Below are 23,209 nucleotides of genomic sequence, written 5' to 3'. Positions count from 1 at the left end.
ACAATTCTATTTTTCTGTTTACTTATAACTATTTTTTATGTTCAGCTTTGTTTGTTTTACTTATCATGTTTTTAATTGTTTCATGGAATGTAACAACCCTTAGATGTCTTTCTAAGAGGAGAGAGATACTTAATAAATTGGCCAATTTAAAATATGATGTTGCTTTTTTTCTTTTTTCAAACTCATATTCTTCCATATGATAAAGATGCATCTAAACAATGGGTCTGCCAAGGATATATTAGCAGAAATTCAAAATCTGCTAAGGATGTAGGAACTCTGATTAACAAATCTTCAAACTTTATAGTGGAGGCAGAAATAAGTGATGCAGAGGGGTATTTTTTAAATACTCATTTATTAATCATCTTAGACCTAATAATGATAAACTAGAAGTTGTATGCTGGTGCTTTTATTTTTTTACCATTGCAGTGGATGAGATTATTATGTCTGCAGATTTTAATAAAGTTATATCATAATACTGTTCTAGCTAAATTTAATTTTTTAAATGGAAAGTACTATAAGTTTTTATGCTGGAGTTTAATTTAGTCGATATACATTTTCCTTTCAACTTCATATTACTTTCAATAATCCCAACCTGATTATTTTTTAACTTCTTAGTCCTTAGTTGAATGGATAAATGTAATACAGGTTCTATTGCAATATCTGATCTGAGTGGTCCACTAACTCTCAACTGCTATAAGAAAAATTTGCTCTATTTTTGCAAAATGGTATTCACATACATCATTATTTAAGGATCAATTTTTATAAACAAATGAAACAAGACTTTTAATTTTTTTTTTCTATAAGTAGACATTCAGTGAAAAGATTGACTGGGATTCTTGAAAGGCATATACATGTGGCAATATTTTTGCAAAATTGGATATGAAAAGCCAAAAATCTACAGTTGTGTGAATAAGAAAGTACACCCTCTTTGAGTTCTATGGTTTTACGTATCAGGACATAATAAAAATCATCTGGTCTTTAGCAGTTCTCAAAAGTAGGTAAATAAACCTCAGATGAACAACAACACATGACATATTACAGTCGCAAGAAAAAGTATGTGAACCTTTTGGAATTTCATGGTGTTCTGCATTAATTTGTCATAAAATGTGATCTGACTGTCATCTAAGTCAAGAGTATTGACAAATATAATATGCCTAAAATAATAACACAAAAACAATTCTGATCCTTCATGTCTTTATTGAACACACTCATTCAACATTCAAAATGCTAGTGGAAAAAGTAAGCGAACCCTTGGAATCAGTAACTAGTTGACCCCCCCCCCCCTTGGTAGCAATAACCTCAACTAGGCACTTCCTGTAGCTGTGGATCAGACCTGCACATCGTTCAGGAGGGATTTTAGCCCATTCTTCCTGGCAGAACTGCTTTAGCTCTGTCATATTCGTTGGATGTCTCATGTGTATGGCTCTCTTCAAGTCATTCCATAGCATCTCTATTGGGTTGAGGTCTGGGCTCTGACTTGGCCACTCCAAAAGGCGGATTTTGTTTTTCTGAAGCCATTCTGTTGTGGACTTGCTCCAGTGTTTTGGGTCATTGTCCTGTTGCATCACCCAACTTCTACAGAGTTTCAGCTGACGTACAGACATTCTCACATTATCCTGAAGAATTTTTTGATACACTTGGGAATTCATCTTCCCCTCAATGACTGCAAGCTGGCCAGGCCCTGATGCAGCAAAGCAGGTCCAAATCATAATGTTTCCTCCACCATACTTTACAGTTGGGATGATGTTTTCATGATGATATGCAGTGCCCTTTTTACGCCAGATGTAGTGCTGCGTGTTCTTTCCAAATAGTTCAATCTTTGTTTCATCAGTCCACAAAATATTTTTCCAATACCGCTGTGAAGTGTCAATGTGCTCTTTTGCAAACTTCAGGCATGCAGCAATGTTCTTTGTAGTAAGCATGGCTTCCCTCGTGGTGTCCTGCCATAGACACCCTGCTTGTTCAATGTTTTACATTCTGTAGACCCATGAACACAGATGTTAGCCAGTTCCAGTGATGCCTTCAAATCTTTGGCTGTCACTCAGGGTTGTTTCTTTACTTCATTGATGAGTCTTCATTGTGCTCTTGGGGTCATTTTAACTGGGCGCCCATTTCTTGGTAGAATAGCCACAGTCCCAGAGTGTCTCCATTTGTAGATCGTTTGCCTAACTGTAGACTGGTGAATTTCTAAGGTCTTTGAAATCACTTTGTAACCCTTTCCAGCTTTATGTAAATTAACAATTCTTGATCATAGATCCTCTGAAAGCTCTTTTTGGCGAGGCATGGCTCACATAAGCATATTCTTCTTGTGCGGAGCAAACTCAAAAAGTTTGAGTGGTTTTTATCAGTCAACGTAGCTCTAGTCCACACTTCCAAACTCATTTTCTTAACAAGACTCCAGGTATGCTAACACCTGACTCCAATTAGCTTTTTTGAAGTCAACTCAAGGGTTCACATATTTTTTCCACTAGCACTATGAGGTTTTTATGGTTGTTCTCAATAAAGACATGAAGGATCAGAATTGTTTTTGTGTTATTATTTTAGGCACATTATATTTGTCAATACTCTTGACTTAAATGATGGCCAGATCACATTTTATGACAAATTAATGCAGAACACCATGAAATTCCAAAAGGTTCACATACTTTTTCTTGCAACTATATACCATGTCGTCATTTATTTTACAAAAAGAAAGCCAAAATGGAGAAGCCATGTGTGAATAACTAAGTACACCTTATGATTCAATAGCCTGTAGAACCACCTTTAGCAGCAATAACTTGAAGTAATTGTTTTCTGTATGACTTTATCAGTCTCTCATATCATGGTGGAGGAATTTTGGCCCACTCTTCTTTACAACATTGCTTCAGTTCATTGAGGTTTGCGGGCATTCGTTTATGCACAGCTCTCTTGAGGTCCCGCCACAGTATTTCAATTGGGTTGAGGTCTGGACTTTGACTGGGCCATTGTAACACCTTGATTCTTTTCTTTTTCAGCCATTCTGTTGTAAATTTCCTGGTGTGCTTGGGATCATTGTCCTGTTGCATGACCCAATGTCGGCCAAGCATTAGCTGTCAGACAGATGGCCTCACATTTGACTCCAGAATACTTTGATATACAGAGGAGTTCATGGTCGACTCAATGACTGCAAGGTGCCCAGGTTCTGTGGCTGCAAAACAAGCCCAAATCATCACCTCTCCACCACCGTGCTTGATGGTTGGTATGAGATGTTTGTGCTGATATGCTGTGTTTGGTTTTTGCCAAATGTGGCACTGTGCATTATGGCCACTGTCTCATCTGTCCAAAGGACAGTGTTCCAGAAGTCTTGTGATTTGTTCAGGTGCAACTTTGCACACCTAAGCCGTGCTGCCATGTTCTTTTTAGAGAGAAGAGGCTTTCTCCTGGCAAACCTTCCAAACAAACCATACTTGTTCAGTCTTTTTCTAATTGTACTGTCATGAACTTTAACATTTAACATGCTAACTGAGGCCTGTAGAGTCTGAGATGTAACTCTTGAATTTTTTGCAATTTCTCTGAGCATTGCATGGTCTGACCTTGGGGTGAATTTGCTAGGCCATCCACTCCTGGGAAGATTGGCAACTGTCTTGAATGTTTTCCACTTGTGAACCATCTTCCTCACTGTAGAATGATGGACTTTAAATTGTTTGGAAATGGCCTTATAACCCTCCCCAGATTGATGGGCAGCAACAATTGCTTCTCTAAGATCATTGCTGATGTCTTTACCCTTTGGCATTATGTTAACACACACCTCAATGCTCGAGACCAGCAAACTCCTAAAACCTCAGCTTTTATAGAGGTAGTCACACTTGCTGATGATCAATTGATCAAGAGCATTTGATTAGCAGCACTTAGCTGCTACTTAGCCTCTTCATACCTATGGAAGCAGTAAGGGTGTACTTAGTTTTTCACACATGGCTTCTCCATTTTGGCTTTCTTTTTGTAAAATAAATGATGACATGGTATAATATGTCATGTGTTGTTGTTCATCTGAGGTTGTATTTACCTACTTTTGAGAACTGCTAAGGACCAGATGATTTTTATTATGTCCTGATACGTAAAACCATAGGACTCAAAGAGGGTGTACTTTCTTTTTCACACGACTGTAAATAAGAATATTGGAATATAAAATTGAGGAATTTTTGAATATATAACAAGTCAACCTACACTGGAATTATATAAAGCCTTTATGTCTACCAAACATATTACAGTCATGAAAGCAGCTGGAATTGCACAAACTGTTATTACATGCCTTACTAAAATACAATGCTCTATTCCAATACATATTGATACAGTACAACAATTTGAAAATTATACATTCAGTTAACTGGAGTCAGTCTCCTATACAACCTACAGATACTCGGGCTACTGTTGGTAGGTTGGTGGTGGTGGTTGTATTGTGCCAAAAACCCACCAAAACCAACCTCCCAAACTGTCACCAAATCAAGACAATTATTAAATGCACTAGGAATAATCTTATTACATGTATGCTATTACATTAAGTAAGCAAATTACTTAGTTTTCATTCTATCTTTCTTCACTTCTTTGTACCAACTCTACTCTCTGGATGTAGCTCCCATTATGCCACTCTAAAATCAAATAGAATCGTGATCTTAGAATCTAGTATCTAGAATCAAATCTAAGTATCTCCCTTGGATAAAACATGTTTTGTATCTCTGATTTCTGCACTCATCTTTCCCTTGACTGTACTATACTTGTTTGAATGGCACCTGTTTTTTATAGATAGCATAACATTTACTTTGCAGGACTGCTCAGAAAAGGTCTTACAACAGGAAGGGATTGAATTAGATGACCTTATCGCCTCTTGTTCTGTTTTTTGTTTAGAATCATATTTTACTAATTACAACCACCTTTCAATCCTGCTTTTGTGACTACTCTCTAAGAGGTGTGCAATGGAATAATAACTAAGCATGTACATAATACAGAGACTGCAAAATCATAAGCAATTTAGATCTGTAACTATATAATGGGCTTGTAAAGCCAGTGCATTTACAATTTTGTATATATGAAACAACACATATGGAGTTTACAATATTGTAGTAAAAAGATGCAGACAACTTACTGCTTAATCTTTTTGCCATCTGGATCCACTTTGCTGAGGTATGTATTTGATATAATTCCATGTTGTTGCAGAATGCTTATATCACCAAACAGACTTAATTTCTGAAGATTCCTATTTAGAAGAAAAAGTAAAATTCAGAGGGGAAAAAACCTTACATTTTAATGAACTATTTGTAGATTTACTTCAAAAACATTTTTCTTTTCTAGGGTTGTCCAAAACATTACATACACAGAATAGGCAGTTCTAGGTACAGACCTAGAATATATGTGTTTGGTCCAGATATAGACTTGGAACAATTTGTTTCAGGCAAGTGTATTCTGGAATGGGCAGAGTGGAAGAAAGGGAAGGTTACTACAGGAGATGGTCAGCAGTTTAAGATTAGAAACGAAAAGGAAGGCACAAGAAGATCAGGGAAAGAGGCAGGTGTGAAAGTTGGAAATACTTGGCAGTGGAGGTTATGTTGATGCATTGCTAAGGAAATGTAACAGAAAAGAAGGAGAGGGAAGATTGAGGGAGAGTGGTTGCACGGGCTAGGCAGAAGAGGAGGGGAGAGAGAGATGAGGTGCAGCAACCTTACCCTACCTGCCCTGTAAGATCCCTCTAGATTTGTTTCAGCTGAAACCCAAAACAACCAAGATGTTCCAGGTTTCAGTTTGGCTGGACTGTGATCCTTACCTAGAATAGCCTGGCTGAACTTCTGAGCCATTGTGGTTGTTTCGTGAATGGACATAAAATAAAAAAATGAATAATCTGTATCAAAACATACAGAAACATTCCTGATAACCTCTGATTATAATAAATGTGCAGAAAGGAGATATATATATATAGAGAGAGAGAGAGAGAGATACATGCATTCATGCATGCATGCCAGGTAATTATGTAGTGGTGCAATGGTTAAGGATTTGAAGTAGAATTAGGGAGACCCCAAATCCACCCTCAGTCATGGAAGCTGACCAGGCAACTTTGGCCCAGTAACTATTTTTCAGCCCAACTTTCTTTGCAGAGTTGCTGTGGGGAGAAAAAAAAGGGGAAATGCTATGTGGACCACCTTGAGTTCCTACAGAAAGGCAGGATGTAAACAGCAACAAAAATTATACCAACGAACTAATAACAAGAAATAAGTTGAGGGTGCTCTCCTATCGGATTACCAATATTTGTGTGATATTTGCTATGCCTGTTTGTCTGTGGCAGAGCAGAATAAAAATGGCAGACTTTCTCCCAAAGAGCCTGTTTGACATAACAAAATGCATTAATGCAAAACTTAAAGTGGGAAAGACTATTTTAGTAGCCATCTCTTTCAACCACTTTTGCATACTGCCACACCCTCTGGTTAAAAACTATCATACAAGGAAGCTGTGGAACATTTTTGGCAAATCTTATCTAGCATGGCTCATGTATAATCACAATAGACTGGCTAATCTTTACAGTATTAGCTTTTGAAAAGGATTCTTTCTCCCAGATACAGATTAGGTACTTTGCCAAATCTTTCCAGATGGCAAAGCTAGAAGCTATCAATATAAGCTATATTAATGTTTAATTGTAAAACCATACTAAAATATTTCAGTATGTGAACCAAATTACCTAGTTTAATTACCTAGTTTAAAGTTTAAAAAAAGATTCAGGTAAATTAAATCCAAAAGCTCAAAAGGATAACTTGGACTAGGAGAATGACCATTTTAAGAGCAAATGCATATTTATTCTGGGGGATGCAGGTAAAATCCACTACTGGTTTCAGACAGAGCTAGCCAGTGTGTGTGTGTGCGTGCACACACATGCACACGCCACCAGATGAGAGGGCCAGAACAAAACAAAAAAATATATTAGTAATATTAGTAGTTAGCTATTTAATTACTAATTAAAATTAACTGCCTTAAAATAAGAAACTCCATTTATAAAATTAATTGATCTATCTGCAAATGCAGTACTGTAGTTCTCTTGCTTACACACAACCATTCTCACACCCACACTTCCCTCCTTCCAGCAGAAACAGCTAAAAATAAGAAGAGAGATGAGTTTAGGAGAAGGGATAGCTGCACTGTCAGAGAAAGATAAAACGGGGGAAACAAACAATCCTATTGGATTACCAATATTTGTGTGATATTTGCTATGCCTATTTGTCTGGGTAGACAAATTTGGGTAGAGATGAGGCAAAGGAAAAAGGAGAGTTGACAGGGAAGGGAAGAGGAAAGCCCGTTTAAGTTTATAAAAATAATTAAATGATGAAACTTACAGCCCATGGACAGACTCAACCATAGTTTCAGTTGGGAAACTGTGAGCATCCTAGGCCAAGCTAAATCCAAAAACACTAGAGAATTCCTGGAAGCTTGGCATTCAGAAAAATCAGCAATAGACACATAGTGATAAACCACATTTAAACACCATTCAAGAGAGACAATAAAAAAGCTAAGAAGGAAACAAGACGACCAGAACACATTCTCTCCAGCAACCAACACCCAGATAAGCAGGGATTAACCCCAGAAAAACAATCAAGCAGAAAATAATACCCTAATCAAGGAACTACCAAGGAGAAAACTACACCCCCACCAACACTGGCAGGGCAAATTACTGTATATAAACAGGGAGCAAACACCCATACTCACTAGCACTGATGATGTTACCTAGTTGTATAATGAAATGCCTGCAAGCAACCAAGCTCAGAGGGCACCAAGGATTCCACAGTTCAACCCTGAGCTCCATATATTCTCTTCTATTGGAAAAAATAATTACATTTAGCAGACAAGTAGCCTCCTGAAGCAGCAGCTAAATTCCAAGTCATACCCATTGCATTTTCATCCATTTGCTTGCTTTCAGTAGCTTTCCTATTCTTCTCATCAAATGCAAGATGATATCACACAGACACCCACACGCACACAACCATCCCAGTAATTCTCAGGAAAATGTATTACTTCTCTCTATCTGGTAAATATGGTTATACAATCAGTTCCTGCTGGTAGGCTTGCACAGACTTATGGTTAGTAACTGTGGAAACAATTAAGTCACCCAACAGAAGCATCTACATATTCCTATATCATACTATGTTGTAGGAATCCTGTTTCAGACTTTTCCAATTAGCTGTTTGCTGAGCATCCAATTGAAGAAAATTGATAGTTGTAATTCATCTCACTTTACTGAATAATCAAAATATAAAGACTTCCTTGATTCCCAGGGACAATGTGAGCATGCTTATATAGTTTTTTAGGCAATAATCTGGAAACGATTTGCACCCACCCTTATTCTATGCTAAGGATGGGCAAACTGCAGCACTCCAGATATTCCTGAATTTCAATTCATATCACCCTTCATTACTGCCTGTGTTATCTAGGACTGATGGGTCTTAAAGTTTAGCAACAATGGAAGGGCCATATACTGTTCACAACTGCTCTACTAAAAGCCATCTCAATTTTCCCAATGATTGTGTAAAAGGAGTAAAAACACACATCCAAAGACTATGTTCATGCTGCAACTAAATCCATGTTCAAATTATGACAATATGTTGAACACATCATATACTCTTAAAATAAATATATAAATTGCTTTCCAGGCATTTTAATGGGCCAACTTTCGTATCTGATCTATATGCTTTATGTAGAAAACTGAGTCCAACATGTGAATATTTTAATTAGAAGCAACAGCTAGCATCTAAGAACATCAAGCACTATCACTATTTTTAGCTCTGAAGACTGGCATTTCTTGTGTCAGGTATAGCAGATTCTAGAAAAAGAGCACTGTCATCTGAAAGTTGTACACAGTTGCATAATCTATAAATACTGCATACCTTACAGCCCAAACAATTTCAGAACATCACTACTTAAATTATTATTCCTGGTTAAGTTCAATGTTATGTTATGTTTTGTACATTAACAAAGAAAAGACAGACATAGAAGGGTTAACTGTGGGTAGAAAAGGTAGACAAAATTGGGGCACTGGCCCTTCTATTTCAGTACTGAGTGCTTCATTTACTATTGGCTGCAGAGTTTGTGACAGTTATTCAGATTGTGTCATACAACCTGAAGACCTATTTTATACTCTGGAACTGAAAGGCCAATAAAATCTGGTACAATCAGTTCACTAAAGAGGAGGGAAGTACTGTTTTTTGAAAAATATTTGTACATTTCTTCAATTATTTTCCTATTCATTACCAGGCAGATATCTAAAAACATATTACAATCTTGAGAGCTTGTCCAACTGGATAAGAAAAGAAACAACTTCCCTGAGCTGTTTGAACTGCAGGAGACAGCTAAGCAAACTTCTTAGCAAATTATTTATTTACCCTTAAAACAAAACAAGAAGCACCATTTGAAAAGTGCTTAATTGTGTGTCTACAGCTGACACAGAATGGGAATTAAATATCCTCTCCTGGAATCCTTAGGAACTTCCCTCTTCTGATGCTGCTAATTGTTTTGAAGGAAAATTCTTCATTGTTGCCAAAATCTTCTCCATGCCTGCATGTAGATTTTGGCCTTAACACTGCCTATAAGTAAACTGACGGTGTTAGCCTACAATGCTAATCGTGGCTAGAAATCTGGAGTAAACTGAATTAACCAATATGAAATGCAACGAAGTGATATTTGACTGAACATGAAGTAATTATCACACACTGTTCTGCCTTGGTCAGACCTCACTTGGAGTACTGCATTCAGTTCTTCACACCCGTTTTTAAAAAAGACATTGATAAACTACAGCAAATCCAGAGAAGGGCTACCAGGCTGGTGAAAGGACTGAAAACTAAGTTGTATGAGGAACAGTTAAAAGATCTGGGTATGTTTAGCTTGCAGAAGAGAAGATAGAAAGGGGACATGGTAGCTGTCTTCAAGTATCTGAAGAGCTGTTACATTGTAGAGGGTCCAGACTTATTCTCTTATTCACTTGCTCCAGAGGGTAAGACTAGAACTAATGGGATGAAACTTCAAGGAAACAGATACAAATTAGACATTAGGAAGAACTTCTTGACAGTAAGAGCTGTCAATCAGTGGAATGGGTTACTGCATTGAGCTTCTCTTTCACTGGAGGTTTTCAAACAGAGGCTGCATAGGGGATGATGTAGTGAATCCTGTAATGTGCAGAGGTTTGGATTTATTTATTTATTTACTTATTTATTTGTTTATGCTTTTAAAACAAAAACAGAAAAAGAAAAAGAAAAGGAACAAAACACAAAGATAATTATGATGGAAATACATATATTGTCAAAAAGAAGAAAAAAACACATTAAAAGTGCTTTAACAAAAAAGTGAAAGAAATGACAGAAAAAAGACATAGTATATGTCATTATAACAGTAAACAGTTTAAAAATTTTAAAACAGTTTAAAAATTTAAAAAGATTAAAAATAAAAGGGAAAAATAATTTAAATGAACTGAAACATTTATGGGCACAGATGGCTAGACACTCATCCACAATTTTGTACAGAGAAATACAGAAAAAGAAATATGAATTAACTACTATAATATCACAGAAGACAGAATTTATGCTACCATGCTTACAACAGAGATAACAGAACAGTGAAAGACCCAGTAAGATCTTGGCTAATCGCTTAAAGCAAAAGAAAAATAGGGCAACAATTCCAATTATCAGAAGTGAAGGGAATTGAAATATATACAACTTCAATAGATACAAAATGTCAATTTTTAAAATTTTATTCAGAATTATACAGCAAACCAGAGAATGTATTGAATGAAGATATAGAGACTTTTTAAAATAAAATTAACCTACCACATTTAGATGATATACAAAAACAACTTTTATTTGCTCCACTATCTGAGGTTGAGATTAAATGAATAATTTTAAATATGGCAGGTGGTAAAACACCAGGATTAGATGGATTCCCTGTCGAGTGGTATAAAACATTTATAGATCTTTAGGTGCCAAAACTTTGTCAAGTATACGAAGAAATATTTGATAAGGGAATTTTATCACTGGCTTTTAATCAGGCTCATATTACAGTTATACCAAAAGGAGGTAAAGATCATACTCAGTGTGCTAATTATCATCCAATCTCATTGATTAATGTAGATTCAAAGATTTTAACAGCAATATTACCAAATAGATTACAGCAAGTGATAGCGTTCATTATTAACAATAATCAAGCAGGGTTTATAAAAACTAGGCAAGCAGCAGACATTAGGTTAGTTGTAGATCTAATAGATATAAATAAAAATAAAAATTTGTAATTTTATCATTAGATGCTGAAAAAGCCTTTGACAAAATATATAAACAGTATGTGTTTGCTATACTAAACAAATCTGGATTTCCTTTGGAACTCATAAAATGGATCAAGATATTATATGAGTCACCCACATCTAAAATAAAAGTTAATGGCATGTTTTCTCCTACTTTCCCACTATTTAAAGGAACTAAACAAGTCTGTCCATTTTCACCCTTGTTTTTTAATATCTGCATGTAATCCTTGGCTTGTGCTATTAGACAACATAGGGAGATCTATGGAATAGTACACAATTCAGTTGAACACAAATTGGCTTTTTTTGCAGACAACATTCTTTTGCTTATCTCTAAACCTCATACTACTATCCCAGGGTTGATGCAAAAGATAAACACTGTTAATAAAATAGCAGGATACTTCATTAACTGGTCCAAATCGGAATTGATGCCAATAGGTAAAAATTTGATTACCTATCCATTTAAGGAATATCAATTCCATATTTGTACCAAATCCATTAAATATCTAGGTATATGTATACCAAAGGATATAACTCAGTAACATGTAATATAAATAAAATATAGAAAGAAGTTTCTTCAGATATTGATAGATGGGAATCATTAAACCTCACCCTTTGGGGAAAGGTGAACGCTCTCAAAATGAATATTATTCCCAGATGAATTTATATTCTGAGAGGAACTCCGGTGTATATATCGGCAAAATATTTTCAGAAAATAAATTCTTTGCTTAGAAAATTTTTATGGAATTCTTCAATTCCAAGAATATCTTTAGAGAAAATGCAATTACCAATTAATGAGGGAGGATTCAGTTTTCCAAATCTAGAGCTATATCATCATACCTATTGTCAAGTATTAAATACTGGAAGCCAACAAGTGGTGTTAATGTTCTGATTCGGGCAACTTTGGAATATATATATATATCACCTTGGTTGGATGGATAGTATTAGGATCTAAATATACTAAAACTCTAGTATCTCTGGAAACAATTACATCAGTTAGAAAGTTATGGAATGTAATGTCTAATAAAAAAAAGATTTGACCCTTTTTCCCATGCCAAATTGACTTTATGGGGAAACTCAACTGTAAAAAATTGGGAAAAAGATGGTGATACAGAAAAACTGGATGGAAACAGGTACATTGACTTCGGACCAACTGATAAATGATGAAGATGAATTTTTAACATACTCTGTATTAAGAGATAAATATCATCTATCAGATGTAACCCAATGGAAATATTTACAGTTAACAACATTTGTTAACAAAATTGTTTGGACCAGCAGCATTTTCAGCTTCTAGACACCTGAGATACTAGAACATCTTGTTAAATCCTTTAAAACTAAAACATCTACTATTAGCTTTTATAGATATCTGTTATCAATAAATCAATTTGATATGCAGATGTTAAGAAATGAGTGGAATAAAGAATTAGACATTCCTATATTGTCTAGACAATGGATGTTTTAACTTCTATAGCAAGAGTGTCAATGGACCTCAAATTACAACTTATACAACACAAAATAATATTTAGAATTTATTGGACTTCATTATATTTGTATAGAAAAGAACTATCAAAAACAGCATTGTGTTGGAGATGCAATAAGGATAATGGTTCTTTAAAACATATGTTTCTACAATGTCCCATGCTTACTAAGTTTTGGGAGAAAATAGTGGACTATATAAATGTGATTGTGCGACAAAGGCTAAAATTTTCAGAGGATAATATTCTCTTGAATTACATACCTAGTACATTGAATTTGACAACTGGACAATGTAAGTGGATTCTCTGTGCCCCTATTATGACCAAAAGACTGATATTGCAACACTGAAAAGATAAATGTACGTTAAATGAAGATCTGATTGCACTTGCCACTTATGAGCTGATTGCCTATAGACACAGACTTTGTATGGACAAGTATAATAAAATATGGGACTTATTTTTTAAAAATACAGTAGGTTAAAAAAAATGATAGTCATATAAGTGTATTAGAAATATACGCACACTCAAATACAGGTAGTTCTCGACTTACAATCACAACTGGAACCGGAACTTCCACTGCTAACCAATACAGTCGTTAAGTGAGTCACACCTGATTTTATGACTTTTACATGGTCGTAAAGCGAGTCACCATAGTTGTTAAGCAAATCACACAATCATTAAGCAAATCCAGCTTCCCCCATTGATTTTGCCTGTTGGAAACCCACTGGGAAGGTCACAAATGGCAATCATGCGACTCTGGGATGCTGCAACCATTGTAAACACATGCCAGTTGCCAAGCACCCAAATTTTGATCACATGACCACGGGGACGCTGTGACGGTCATTAAGTGTGAGGACTGGTCACAAGTAACTTTTTCAACACTGTTGTAACTTTGAATAGTTGTAAGTTGAGGACTACCTGTAATATTTGCATTAGATAAGTATATATAGAATTGTAACTGTGTGCAGGGGTTTGGACTGATGTCTTCTTAGGTCCTTTCCAATTCTATGATACTATGATTTTATGGAAATACAAAATGGGTAGCAGAGCCAACTCCTGATCATTTAGTGAGTAACTGCTATGCAGTTCAGAACAGAATTTGCCACAAGTAATAATGATGACAGAATGTAAAGTATTAAACTTGTCTAAGGAAGCTAAAAACTATGGGTAATCCCAATAATTGTTGCCTACTTTGCTGTCAAAGACAGAATGTTGTTTGGGCCAGGGATTGTGTGTGGAAGATATTGTTTGTGTAGTAAGTTTTCATAGCTGGTTAGGGTTTATTGTATATGATCACACAGATTTGTTGATTACCTTCCCCAAACTTGGTTTCTTGTTGATTAGAAAATAACATGATGAGATGGGACTTTGAAAGTTGGGCACTAGAGGGAACCAGAAAGGACTAAATATTATAATTAAAGGAGAAGAAATCCACTAATACAGAATGAAGCAAAATATTCTAACTTTGGAAGGATTCAAGGATATTTGGGAACAATGCACTCAGAAGTTACTTTTAAGATTGTCTGCTATCATAAAAATGGATTTAAAAGAGGAGATAGAAGAGGACAAGACTGAGACTGAGACTGTTTCGTATGTGGATCTAAAAAGGACACATTACAAGAATTATATGGAAAAAGATGTTACGCTGGATTTACAAATGAAACCGACTGATGTCTTAATAATTAAAAGGGACATACAAATAACAAATCAGAAAAGTGACTTGAATAACTTTATCATCTTGAATTTACAAAAGAGATGTGTTAAATTTATGAAGGACTTTCTGAGAAGAGACAAAGAGAAAATGAAAAGAATTCAACTTTTGGAACACTATTTAAACAGATTAAAGATCAAGATTCTTAAAAGCAAAGGAAAGGAATATAAAGTTAGATTATTTGATCAAGGTTAAAATATGTATGATATTGTTTCTTGTAACTTTTAATGGATTTTTCTTGACCAGGACTGAATTACGAGGCTTTAAAGATTTGTTTATAGGTAAGAGATAAGATATGGGAAGAGATCTTTTGTTGTATTTTCAGAGAAAGTGTAAGTTACTGTGTTAAAAGTAAAGTAAAGGAATATAAAGTTGGTTTATTTGATTAAGGTTAAAATATATATCTTATTTCTGGTAACTCTTAATGGACTTTTGCTGATTAGGACTGAATTGACGAGGCTTAAAAATGTGTTTATAGATAAAAGATGAGATACGGGAAGAAGAGATCTTACATTGTAGTATCAGAGGTGATAAGTTACTGAAATTGTTTATACTTGTTTTGTTGAAGGGGGAAGTAATTTCTTTATATATCTCTTTTCTTTTTTCTTTGCTATTTTTTTCTTTGCTATTTTTTTTTCCTTTGCTATTTTTTCTGCACTTTTTGTACTTTTTATATTTCTCTTAGTTTGTATTCGTTTATCTTTGCATCTGTAAACGTTAAGAAAAATTATTTAAAAAAAGAAAACAAATACATAATTTCCTTAGCTGTTTTTATGATAAATCAGATATACCACAAATTAAATCACATCATATTTTCAGAAATTCTTAAGAACAGGAATTTTCTGAGTTTAATTGTTGACTCAGTCACCTCTATAGGACTTTCCCAGCTAGCTTTCAACTCTAATGGGATCATAGTGAGCTTATCCTGTAGATGCTAAGAATATTCCTCACAGCACCCCTGTACAGTAACTGTTTTTCAGGATGTGAGTCAGCTTAAACATGGCCCCTGGATAACAATCTGTGGATGCAATAGAAATATTGCTGGTTTGCTGCTCTTACTGCCACGATATAGGTTCAAACATGAGCTTTAGCTTGTATTCAATCAAATTTTTTGTTTTCTGCCAGTGATGCTCAAGGAGTCTTCTCTGCCACTTCATCTTCTAGAGCTCCTCCATAAGCTAAGAAGCTCAAAGAACTTTTCTGAGAAACTCAGAGAACAAGAAGATGCCACTCAGGCTCAATCCTATCTAAAACCAAAGCCACTCCCACAGTCTATGAGGTGACTAAACCTTTAGAAGAATTGTCCACCAGATCCTTGGTAAATTCCCCAAGTGTCCTCTGAAAGCCAAGTGGTTCCATCACACACCTGGAATACTTTAATATGCATATTAAAAAGTATATCTGCAGATATAAAATGTACATGCACATACACTCATGGTTACTCATGCCCTAGTCACCTCTTGGTTGGACTACTATAATGCGCTCTACGTGGGGCTGTCCTTGAAGAGTATCTGGAAGGTTCAGCTGGTACAGAATACAGCAGCGCAGGCAGTTGTGTGTGTTTCCAGAAAAACGCACCTTACATCTCCGAAGCTCCGCCAGCTTCACCGGTTACCAGTCTATTTCTGGGCCCAGTTCAAAGTGCTGGTTTTGACCTTTAAAGCCCTACATGGCCTGGGACCGGGTTATTTGAGGGACTGTCTCTCCCCAATTACATCTACCCATCCCACCAGATCCAGCAGAGAGGGCATGCTGCAGGTCCCGTTGGCTAGGGAGCTTCATTTGGTGGGTCCTAGACAGTGAGCCTTTTCTGCTGTGGTCCCCACTTTATGGAACATCCTTCCTGCCAAAGTGAGGCTGGCTTCATCCCTTTTAACCTTCCAGAGATCCCTCAAGACCTGGTTGTGTCATCAGGCCTGGGAACCCCAGGTGACTAGTGAAATATTGACATGGCTCCAGTGTAATTAACACTTGCTCTTCGCCTAATCTTTTATTCTGTTTTAGTTTTGTGCCTTTTATAATTTTAACATTTTTAATATTAATATTAATTTGTATATATTGTTTTTAACTTTATTGTACGCCGCCCAGAGGCACTTGATTGTGAGATGGGCGGCCATATGACAAATAAATATAAATAAATAAATATAATCAGAAATAATTTACAATGTTCTAATATACTGCCTATTGTATAGTTGTAAAATAAAATGGAACCAAGGAGGAAGCTGTTCATTTTCCTAAAGTGTTATAAACTTAGTTGCCTTACTATCAACTTTAACATATTGTTGCAATTTTTGTTTTCCCTCTCCATTCTGTGAATGAAAAATATTAGCTTGCAAGTTATTTTAAATAAGTAACTAGTGTAATTGAACATGAAATAATTCTGTGAGAAAAATAAATTTACCAACATTCTGATAAAATAGAAATCTTCCACAGTTTTAAAAATACAATGAAAGTATTCCATTAGAAGTGATTATTGCTAAATTTCACAGTCACTGGGCTTCCTGTGTGCTCTTTTTATACCAAGAGCTCAGTCAGAACTAAATTTAGTACCTATAACAGGAAAATAAAGAGAAAATAAAAATTGAAGAATTTTCAAGGCTTTAAAGGATATGATTCTCTTTGTTTTCCAAGTATTTAATCTTAAATATATTTAGATAGGAGAACTAAGATTCAAGTTGTGTATACACACGGATAGGGCCTATGACTATGCACACCCACAATACCCAAAGAGTCTGTTATGTCCTGGGTTGTTGAGAGCCACAGAAAGTTGCTAAGAAATCTCTCTCTTTCAGCCTCATCTATCTCACTGAGAAGCACCTAGTGGAAATGTTGGATATAAATGTAACAAATGAAGCCAGATTGTGCTTTGTAGTGTGGGCAGTTTGCATAGTTCCGATGACATATTCTTAGTTTCAGATATGGAAACTTGCAAAGAGAAACCTGTGAATCTTCAAATATTGCTGTAACCCCTGAGAACATGGTCAACTGGTTTTCCTGCACATTGTAAAAGGTTAAACTAGATGATCCTTATGGTCTTGTCCAATACTAAAATTCTTTGATTCTATGAGGAATAATGGGATCTGTAAATAATACCTGAAGGGTTGCAAGTTTCCATATCTGAAACTAAGAATATGTCACTGGAACTATGCAAACCGCCCACACTACAAAGCACAATCTGCCTTCATTTGTTACATTTATATCCAACGTTTCCACTAGGTGCTTCTCAGTGAGATAGATGACGCTGAAAGAGATAGATTTGTTCTTAACTGATTAAGCAAGCTTCATAGCTCAGTTAAGAATGAACCTGAATCCATCCAATCCTAGTCCAACACAACTAGAAATGATGGAAAGCCACAACTTGAAGCAAGCTTTCTTGAACAGATTTAGAACAGATGCTAGATGAGGATTTGTATATGCAACATGGCATTGTATATTTTTGTATTTTCTGAATACCCATATCTGCTAATCAAGGTTACTGCTATAATTGGACCTGTTAATAAAGATTCTATGCAGATATATATACAACAAATGCAATTTCTGTCCACATACAGAATAGATGAAGTGGAAAATTTTTATTTGTGTGGTGATGCAATAAGATTACAAATTATTGTCCTTTGCCTGCAGCCTTAGCATGCAGTTACTACTCTCACTACGTACAAAATACTTATATGACACATAATGCAGCTGAACTTAAGATCAAATCTGTTGAAAGTGGAATGGAGGCTGCCCAAATAGGACTGTCTTCAAAGGGAGATTAGGTTATAGCATGTAAATGAAATAAATAAAACTTTTCATCACTTTTAATATAGTGCAATCTTACATTTTTTACTCAGAAATTTGTCACATTCCACAGGATTTTTCTCATAATAGTGCAACCACGTTGATTGCTGTTGCAGAACAAAGCTTCCACAGTTGTCATTTTTCTAAATAAATTATCTAAGCTAATAGTAGGAGATTGAGGGCACCTGAAATTGGCATGTATAGTAGGAGGTGGTAATTTCTTATTTCACAGGAAAGGTTAAAAGTCAAACTTATTTCCAGGATTTATCAAACCATTTCCTTACACTTCTCAGATATGTGAATCATGTGTCGCTATTATAGAACCAAAATTTATATCAAACACTTTCTTTTGTTCACACCGTTAGCCTAGCAATCCTTGTTTAGTTACCTTTGGGCATAAGTATACATTATAAACAAAAGGCCTGATCTCCCCTTTCTATAAGGAAAAGCAGCTTTGGAAAGAGAAAATTTCAAAGACAAACCATGAAATTAATTACAGTACAGTACTTCCCATCAATTATTATTTTTTCTGAATTTAGTCCTGAAGTGCTCCATCTCCCCTTTAAATTTCTGGGGCTCCAGAAATACATTTATGAAGGTAAATACATCTCTGAGCCTCTATAGGAGGGGTCAGAACTTGAAGAGGGCTACAAAGACTATAAAACTTGTCAGTAGACACTCCACTGCTTTTCTAATCAAAATTGTTCCTTTAATACATTTTGTAAAAGATACAGCATTTTTAAAAAAGATACAGCAATCAGTTTTACTATAAAAATATGTAGTTAAAAACATTTATCCATTATTAGTCTCCTACTTAGTAGATTTTGTGATGACATTTGCAATAATGTTGTTCATCGAAACACTGTCTGCAGCAAAGATTGCCTCTGTAATCTTAATCAGTTGCAGCAGAATTAGTGGTGTGTGAATTTGACAGAATAATTATTTTGTCTATGATAAAAATAGGGCGATTTCAGTAATGTTGGAAACATGTTCTAGACAAACATGGCCTGAAGAGATCAACTGTACACATGAACAAATAACAGTACATAGATAATAACCAAGGTTAATCACAAGATACAAATGAGTCTTGTATTACAGTTTGGTGGGTATAGCAGTTTTGAGTGAAAAGATCTCCCTCCAATATTCTTTTTCTACATGCAGCAAAGACCTGGGAATTACTGTCATCTTTGTTCAATTATTTACCCCAACTGCAGTGTCTTGATTAGCGAAGTGGAGGGGTTAACACCTTTTTAATTTAGATTTCAATTTGTATAGGCTTTATTGTAAAAATGTTATATGTATTGTTTATGGTATACTTAAAATGGTTTTACATCAAGTTAGTGGTTTTCAACAAGGTTTGATGTGGTTCTTAATCAGAGTATACCGATAAGAGATGCAACTTCGAGAGACAGCTAACTTAAGAGGAGCTACCTAGCGTGCAACACCCTTACTGCGGGTCTAGAAGCTTGTTCTTCAGCCTTACAGCTTACTATTATCTGCTGTCTTCTCCATCTTTTCTTCTTTGACTTCTTAATTTAATGGATTCACCCCAGAATTAAATGGTTTCACTGCAGCTTTTTCACAATATGTGAAAACTAAAAATATGAAGCAGCCGCAAAACCCTAACCATGGGGAATTTGGTGGGCCATGAACACAATTTCCTGACTCACTCTTGAATGTTTCACTACAGATAAATCTAATGATCTCTTGTGACAAAAGCTGTTGCATCACAGTACCTAGGAGACTTGAGATGTAAGGCTAGAAATGTATGATTCAGAGCTGTCTCCTATTTGTTACTTCAATTATGGCATTTTTTATTTAGGAGATATACAATTTAAGCAAAATGTAGTAACATAATTTACTTACACTCCAAGGCAGAAATTACTTAAGATAATTTTCCTATTTTGCATAATTGTCTCCAGCAGAAAAAAGGGACAGAGCACAGCATGGAGAAGTAAGGCACAATCTTACTGAAAGGACATTTTAATTGTAGTGAAGCAGGAATATACAACAGTAATGAAAATATTACTGGAAGGAAGGAAAGAAAAAGATATGTAACAGCCCTAGAACAGAACTATACAAATTAGGCCCCTTTGTTACATTATATGACCTTGAAAGGTTAGAAATCTTAAGAGTTCTTTGATGAGATGTGGAACACAAAGCAAAGGTCTAAGAGAGCCTATGTTTTACTAAAACAGATCACGAATTTGGATACAGTTTTTTAAAAAAAATCTTATCTTATGTAACCTAAATTAAACAATGTCATCTATCAGGATCTCAGAAGCATGACTCCTCTGTCACGGCACCTGCCCTCTAGTATAGTATCCTCCCCAGAGATCCATATACCTCCCACCCTAATGATGTTCCAAAACCTTTGAAAACCTGGCTTTTCTCCAAGGTCTTAGGCTACGGTGGCTGCTGAGCCCCTGTAGTTTTTTGCTGTTATGTTTGTCTCCTATGGACATCTATTTCTTAATTTTTAAATTGTTCCTATTTTTAAAATGTGAGTTGTTTGGAGTCAGGCATCCTCTACATTATATATATAAATAAAATGTAAGAGACAGATGTCTGCACTGACTAATTTGAAAATTGTACTAGAATGGAGACTTCCAAGCCAGTTTTTCCAATTTTGGAGGATTTCATTTTGCTACAATACTCATAAATACTTAACAAATGTACTATGCCATTTTTTCAGACCACAGTCCACTTGCTCAGATGCTGGCATCCAATTAGCACTAGACACTTTTAAAATAGAGGTATTTAAAAATACTGATCATCCGTCAGATGTCAGGATAAACGTCACAAGAACGAATAGGCTTTTGGCAAATATACAATCAATTCATCAAAACAGAAGCACCTTGTGGAGAACGGTGCTCAAGAAAGCCCTCGTTTAGACGACACTTCAAGGATAGTACACTTCCCTACTGTACTTGAAGTTCCCAGAAAGAGCAGCAACGCTCGTCTCAGCAGAGATCTCCCCTGCAGTTGGCAACATGCTACGAGTGTTCCTTCACGTCAGGTTTCCCTAGAGAAGCCGGCGACATATTCTCCTCCCCTCCCTCGCTTCCTGCGCCTCCGTTGGGTGAGACGCAGGCATTTAACAAGTGGCTTTTCTCCATACCCTGAACTCCACCCGGAGAACTTTTCCCGGGCTACCACCGTACAGAAACCTTGTGGGACAGAAAGTTTGGGTGGTGGAGAGGGAAGACCCGGCCGCCGCCTCTTTTGTTCCTCACGCCGGTTCCCCGTGGGTGGTCCAAACGCTCGCCTACCTGTTGTTGCGGACGCTGCTTAATACGCAGAGCACGAGCTCCAGGTATGTCCTCAGTAGCTCCAGCCAGCGAGGGCAGAGCGGCGCCTCCCCCTCTGCTACCGTCGCCGTTACCGCCGCCGCTTCTTCGCAGACCCCGCTGGCGCTTCCGCCGCCGCCGCCGCCGCCGCTGGGATAGTTGTCAGCGGCGAACTGGACGCGGAGTTCGCGCACGAACCAGCCGCACTTGCGCATCAAGAAGTCGAGGCGCGGGCGCTCCGCCGGGCAGACGCGCAAGCTGAGGCGCAGCCGGGGCCACAGTGCCGGGTAGAAGAGGCACTCGCGCCAGTGCGAGCAGGCGGCCGAGGCCCGAAGTCGGTCCGGGGCCGCCAGGAACGAGAAGATGTGAACCACCAGCTCGCTGGGCAAGGAGCCGGCGCCCACCGACCCCCCGCACACCGACGACATCGCCGGCCCAGCCGCCGGCGGCCGCAGCCCCAAGCCCGGCCCCGGCCCCGGCCTTCCCTCCGGCTCCTGCGACAAAAACAACAACATCAATGACAAGGCGGAGGGAGGCGGGGCGGGACCGGACGGGACTCTGCTACCACCGGAGCCTACCACGCACTCAGCCGCGGGGGGAGCCTGGGACGTACCATCGGGTTCCGGTTGGGGCATGATCGGATGAATGCATCAACGCACTGGGGGTGGAGGGAAGGAGAGAGAGCAAGAGGTATAGGCGGAGCATACCAAAGTGTATCCAGCTGGCGGGGGTAGTGGGTACTGTTGCTTTTATGACTCAGCACAACTGAAGGACGAGGGGGAAGGGGGTATGGCTCTTCGCGCCGCTTAATCATCTTGTTTTGGTGGCCTGAGCTACAGCAGCCGCCTTAACACAGGAAAAGGAATTTCTCTCAGATTTACTATAGAAGGAAAATGACTGCTGTTTTGCGAAGAAATTGTTGTTTTTCGTTATCGCGTGAAAATGCTTGTAAAAGCCAAACACCCGGAAACTGTCCAATGATACGACACCTTTTCACAATGCTCAAATCACTTCAGACGAAACTGTTAAACGAAACACTCTTCTGGTGAGCTCCGAGCTGGCTTACTAAAAAGATACCTTGTAATAGAATTATGGAATTTTTCTCATAGCCAAAAAGATTATCTTTGCTTCCAGTGTCAATAGTAATTTAAGGCTGATAATTTTGCTTTAAGAGGCAAATGGGCAAATGAGGAGCAAAAGAATGGTCAGGTACGATCTCTGTCATCATTCAGTTGCTCAATAGACAAACTTTCTGTGCAGAATAATCTATTCACATTGAAGTGGAGCATTTTGTGCCTCCCTTTCAGTAAATGCTGCTTGTGATAATAGAACCCTAGGATGCCTGGGTCCTTGTAGGGACCAATATTGGACTTCCCCAGGGCTACATAAACTCTTGCCCTGCAATGTATAATTTATGGACATGTCTAACAAGTTTCCTAGAAAACAAACCTAACCTACTGTATTTGATTTTGAAGCTTTCTGTTTTCCCAGTTTGAGGAATTTATAGAACAGATGATGAGAACTATTTACCTGCCAGCATCTGTTGAGTCACAAAACATGACACCTGTTTCGGATGTGTTGGGATCCCCAACTATCAATCATAAGATAGGTTAGAAAAAGAGCCAAAACAAGCTGGGCTGCTGCAAGAGAAACTTATTTTTTTAATCAGGTGATATTGACA

General features: G+C 37.1%; 1 protein-coding gene across 1 annotated transcript in view; it reads right to left on the bottom strand.

The window, feature by feature from the left end:
• Window positions 1-21,977, bottom strand: part of FBXO33 (F-box protein 33) — a 28,907-nt gene extending 6,930 nt beyond the window's left edge. The window contains exons 1-2 of the mRNA XM_088145350.1: window positions 21,511-21,977; window positions 5,099-5,209 (exon numbers count right to left, since the gene is read on the bottom strand). Of these exons, the coding sequence (XP_088001476.1) occupies window positions 5,099-5,209; window positions 21,511-21,956 (557 nt within the window). The 5' untranslated portion in view covers window positions 21,957-21,977. The remainder of the gene's footprint in view (window positions 1-5,098; window positions 5,210-21,510) is intronic.
• Between the last annotated feature and the right edge of the window lie 1,232 nt (window positions 21,978-23,209).

Source organism: Python bivittatus, unplaced genomic scaffold, assembly GCF_059951505.1.
Source record: "Python bivittatus isolate LINGU-HERP-01145 unplaced genomic scaffold, Pbiv_v1 ctg000480_np1212, whole genome shotgun sequence".
Lineage (NCBI taxonomy): Eukaryota > Metazoa > Chordata > Lepidosauria > Squamata > Pythonidae > Python > Python bivittatus.
This window is presented reverse-complemented; position numbering and strand designations above follow the sequence as displayed.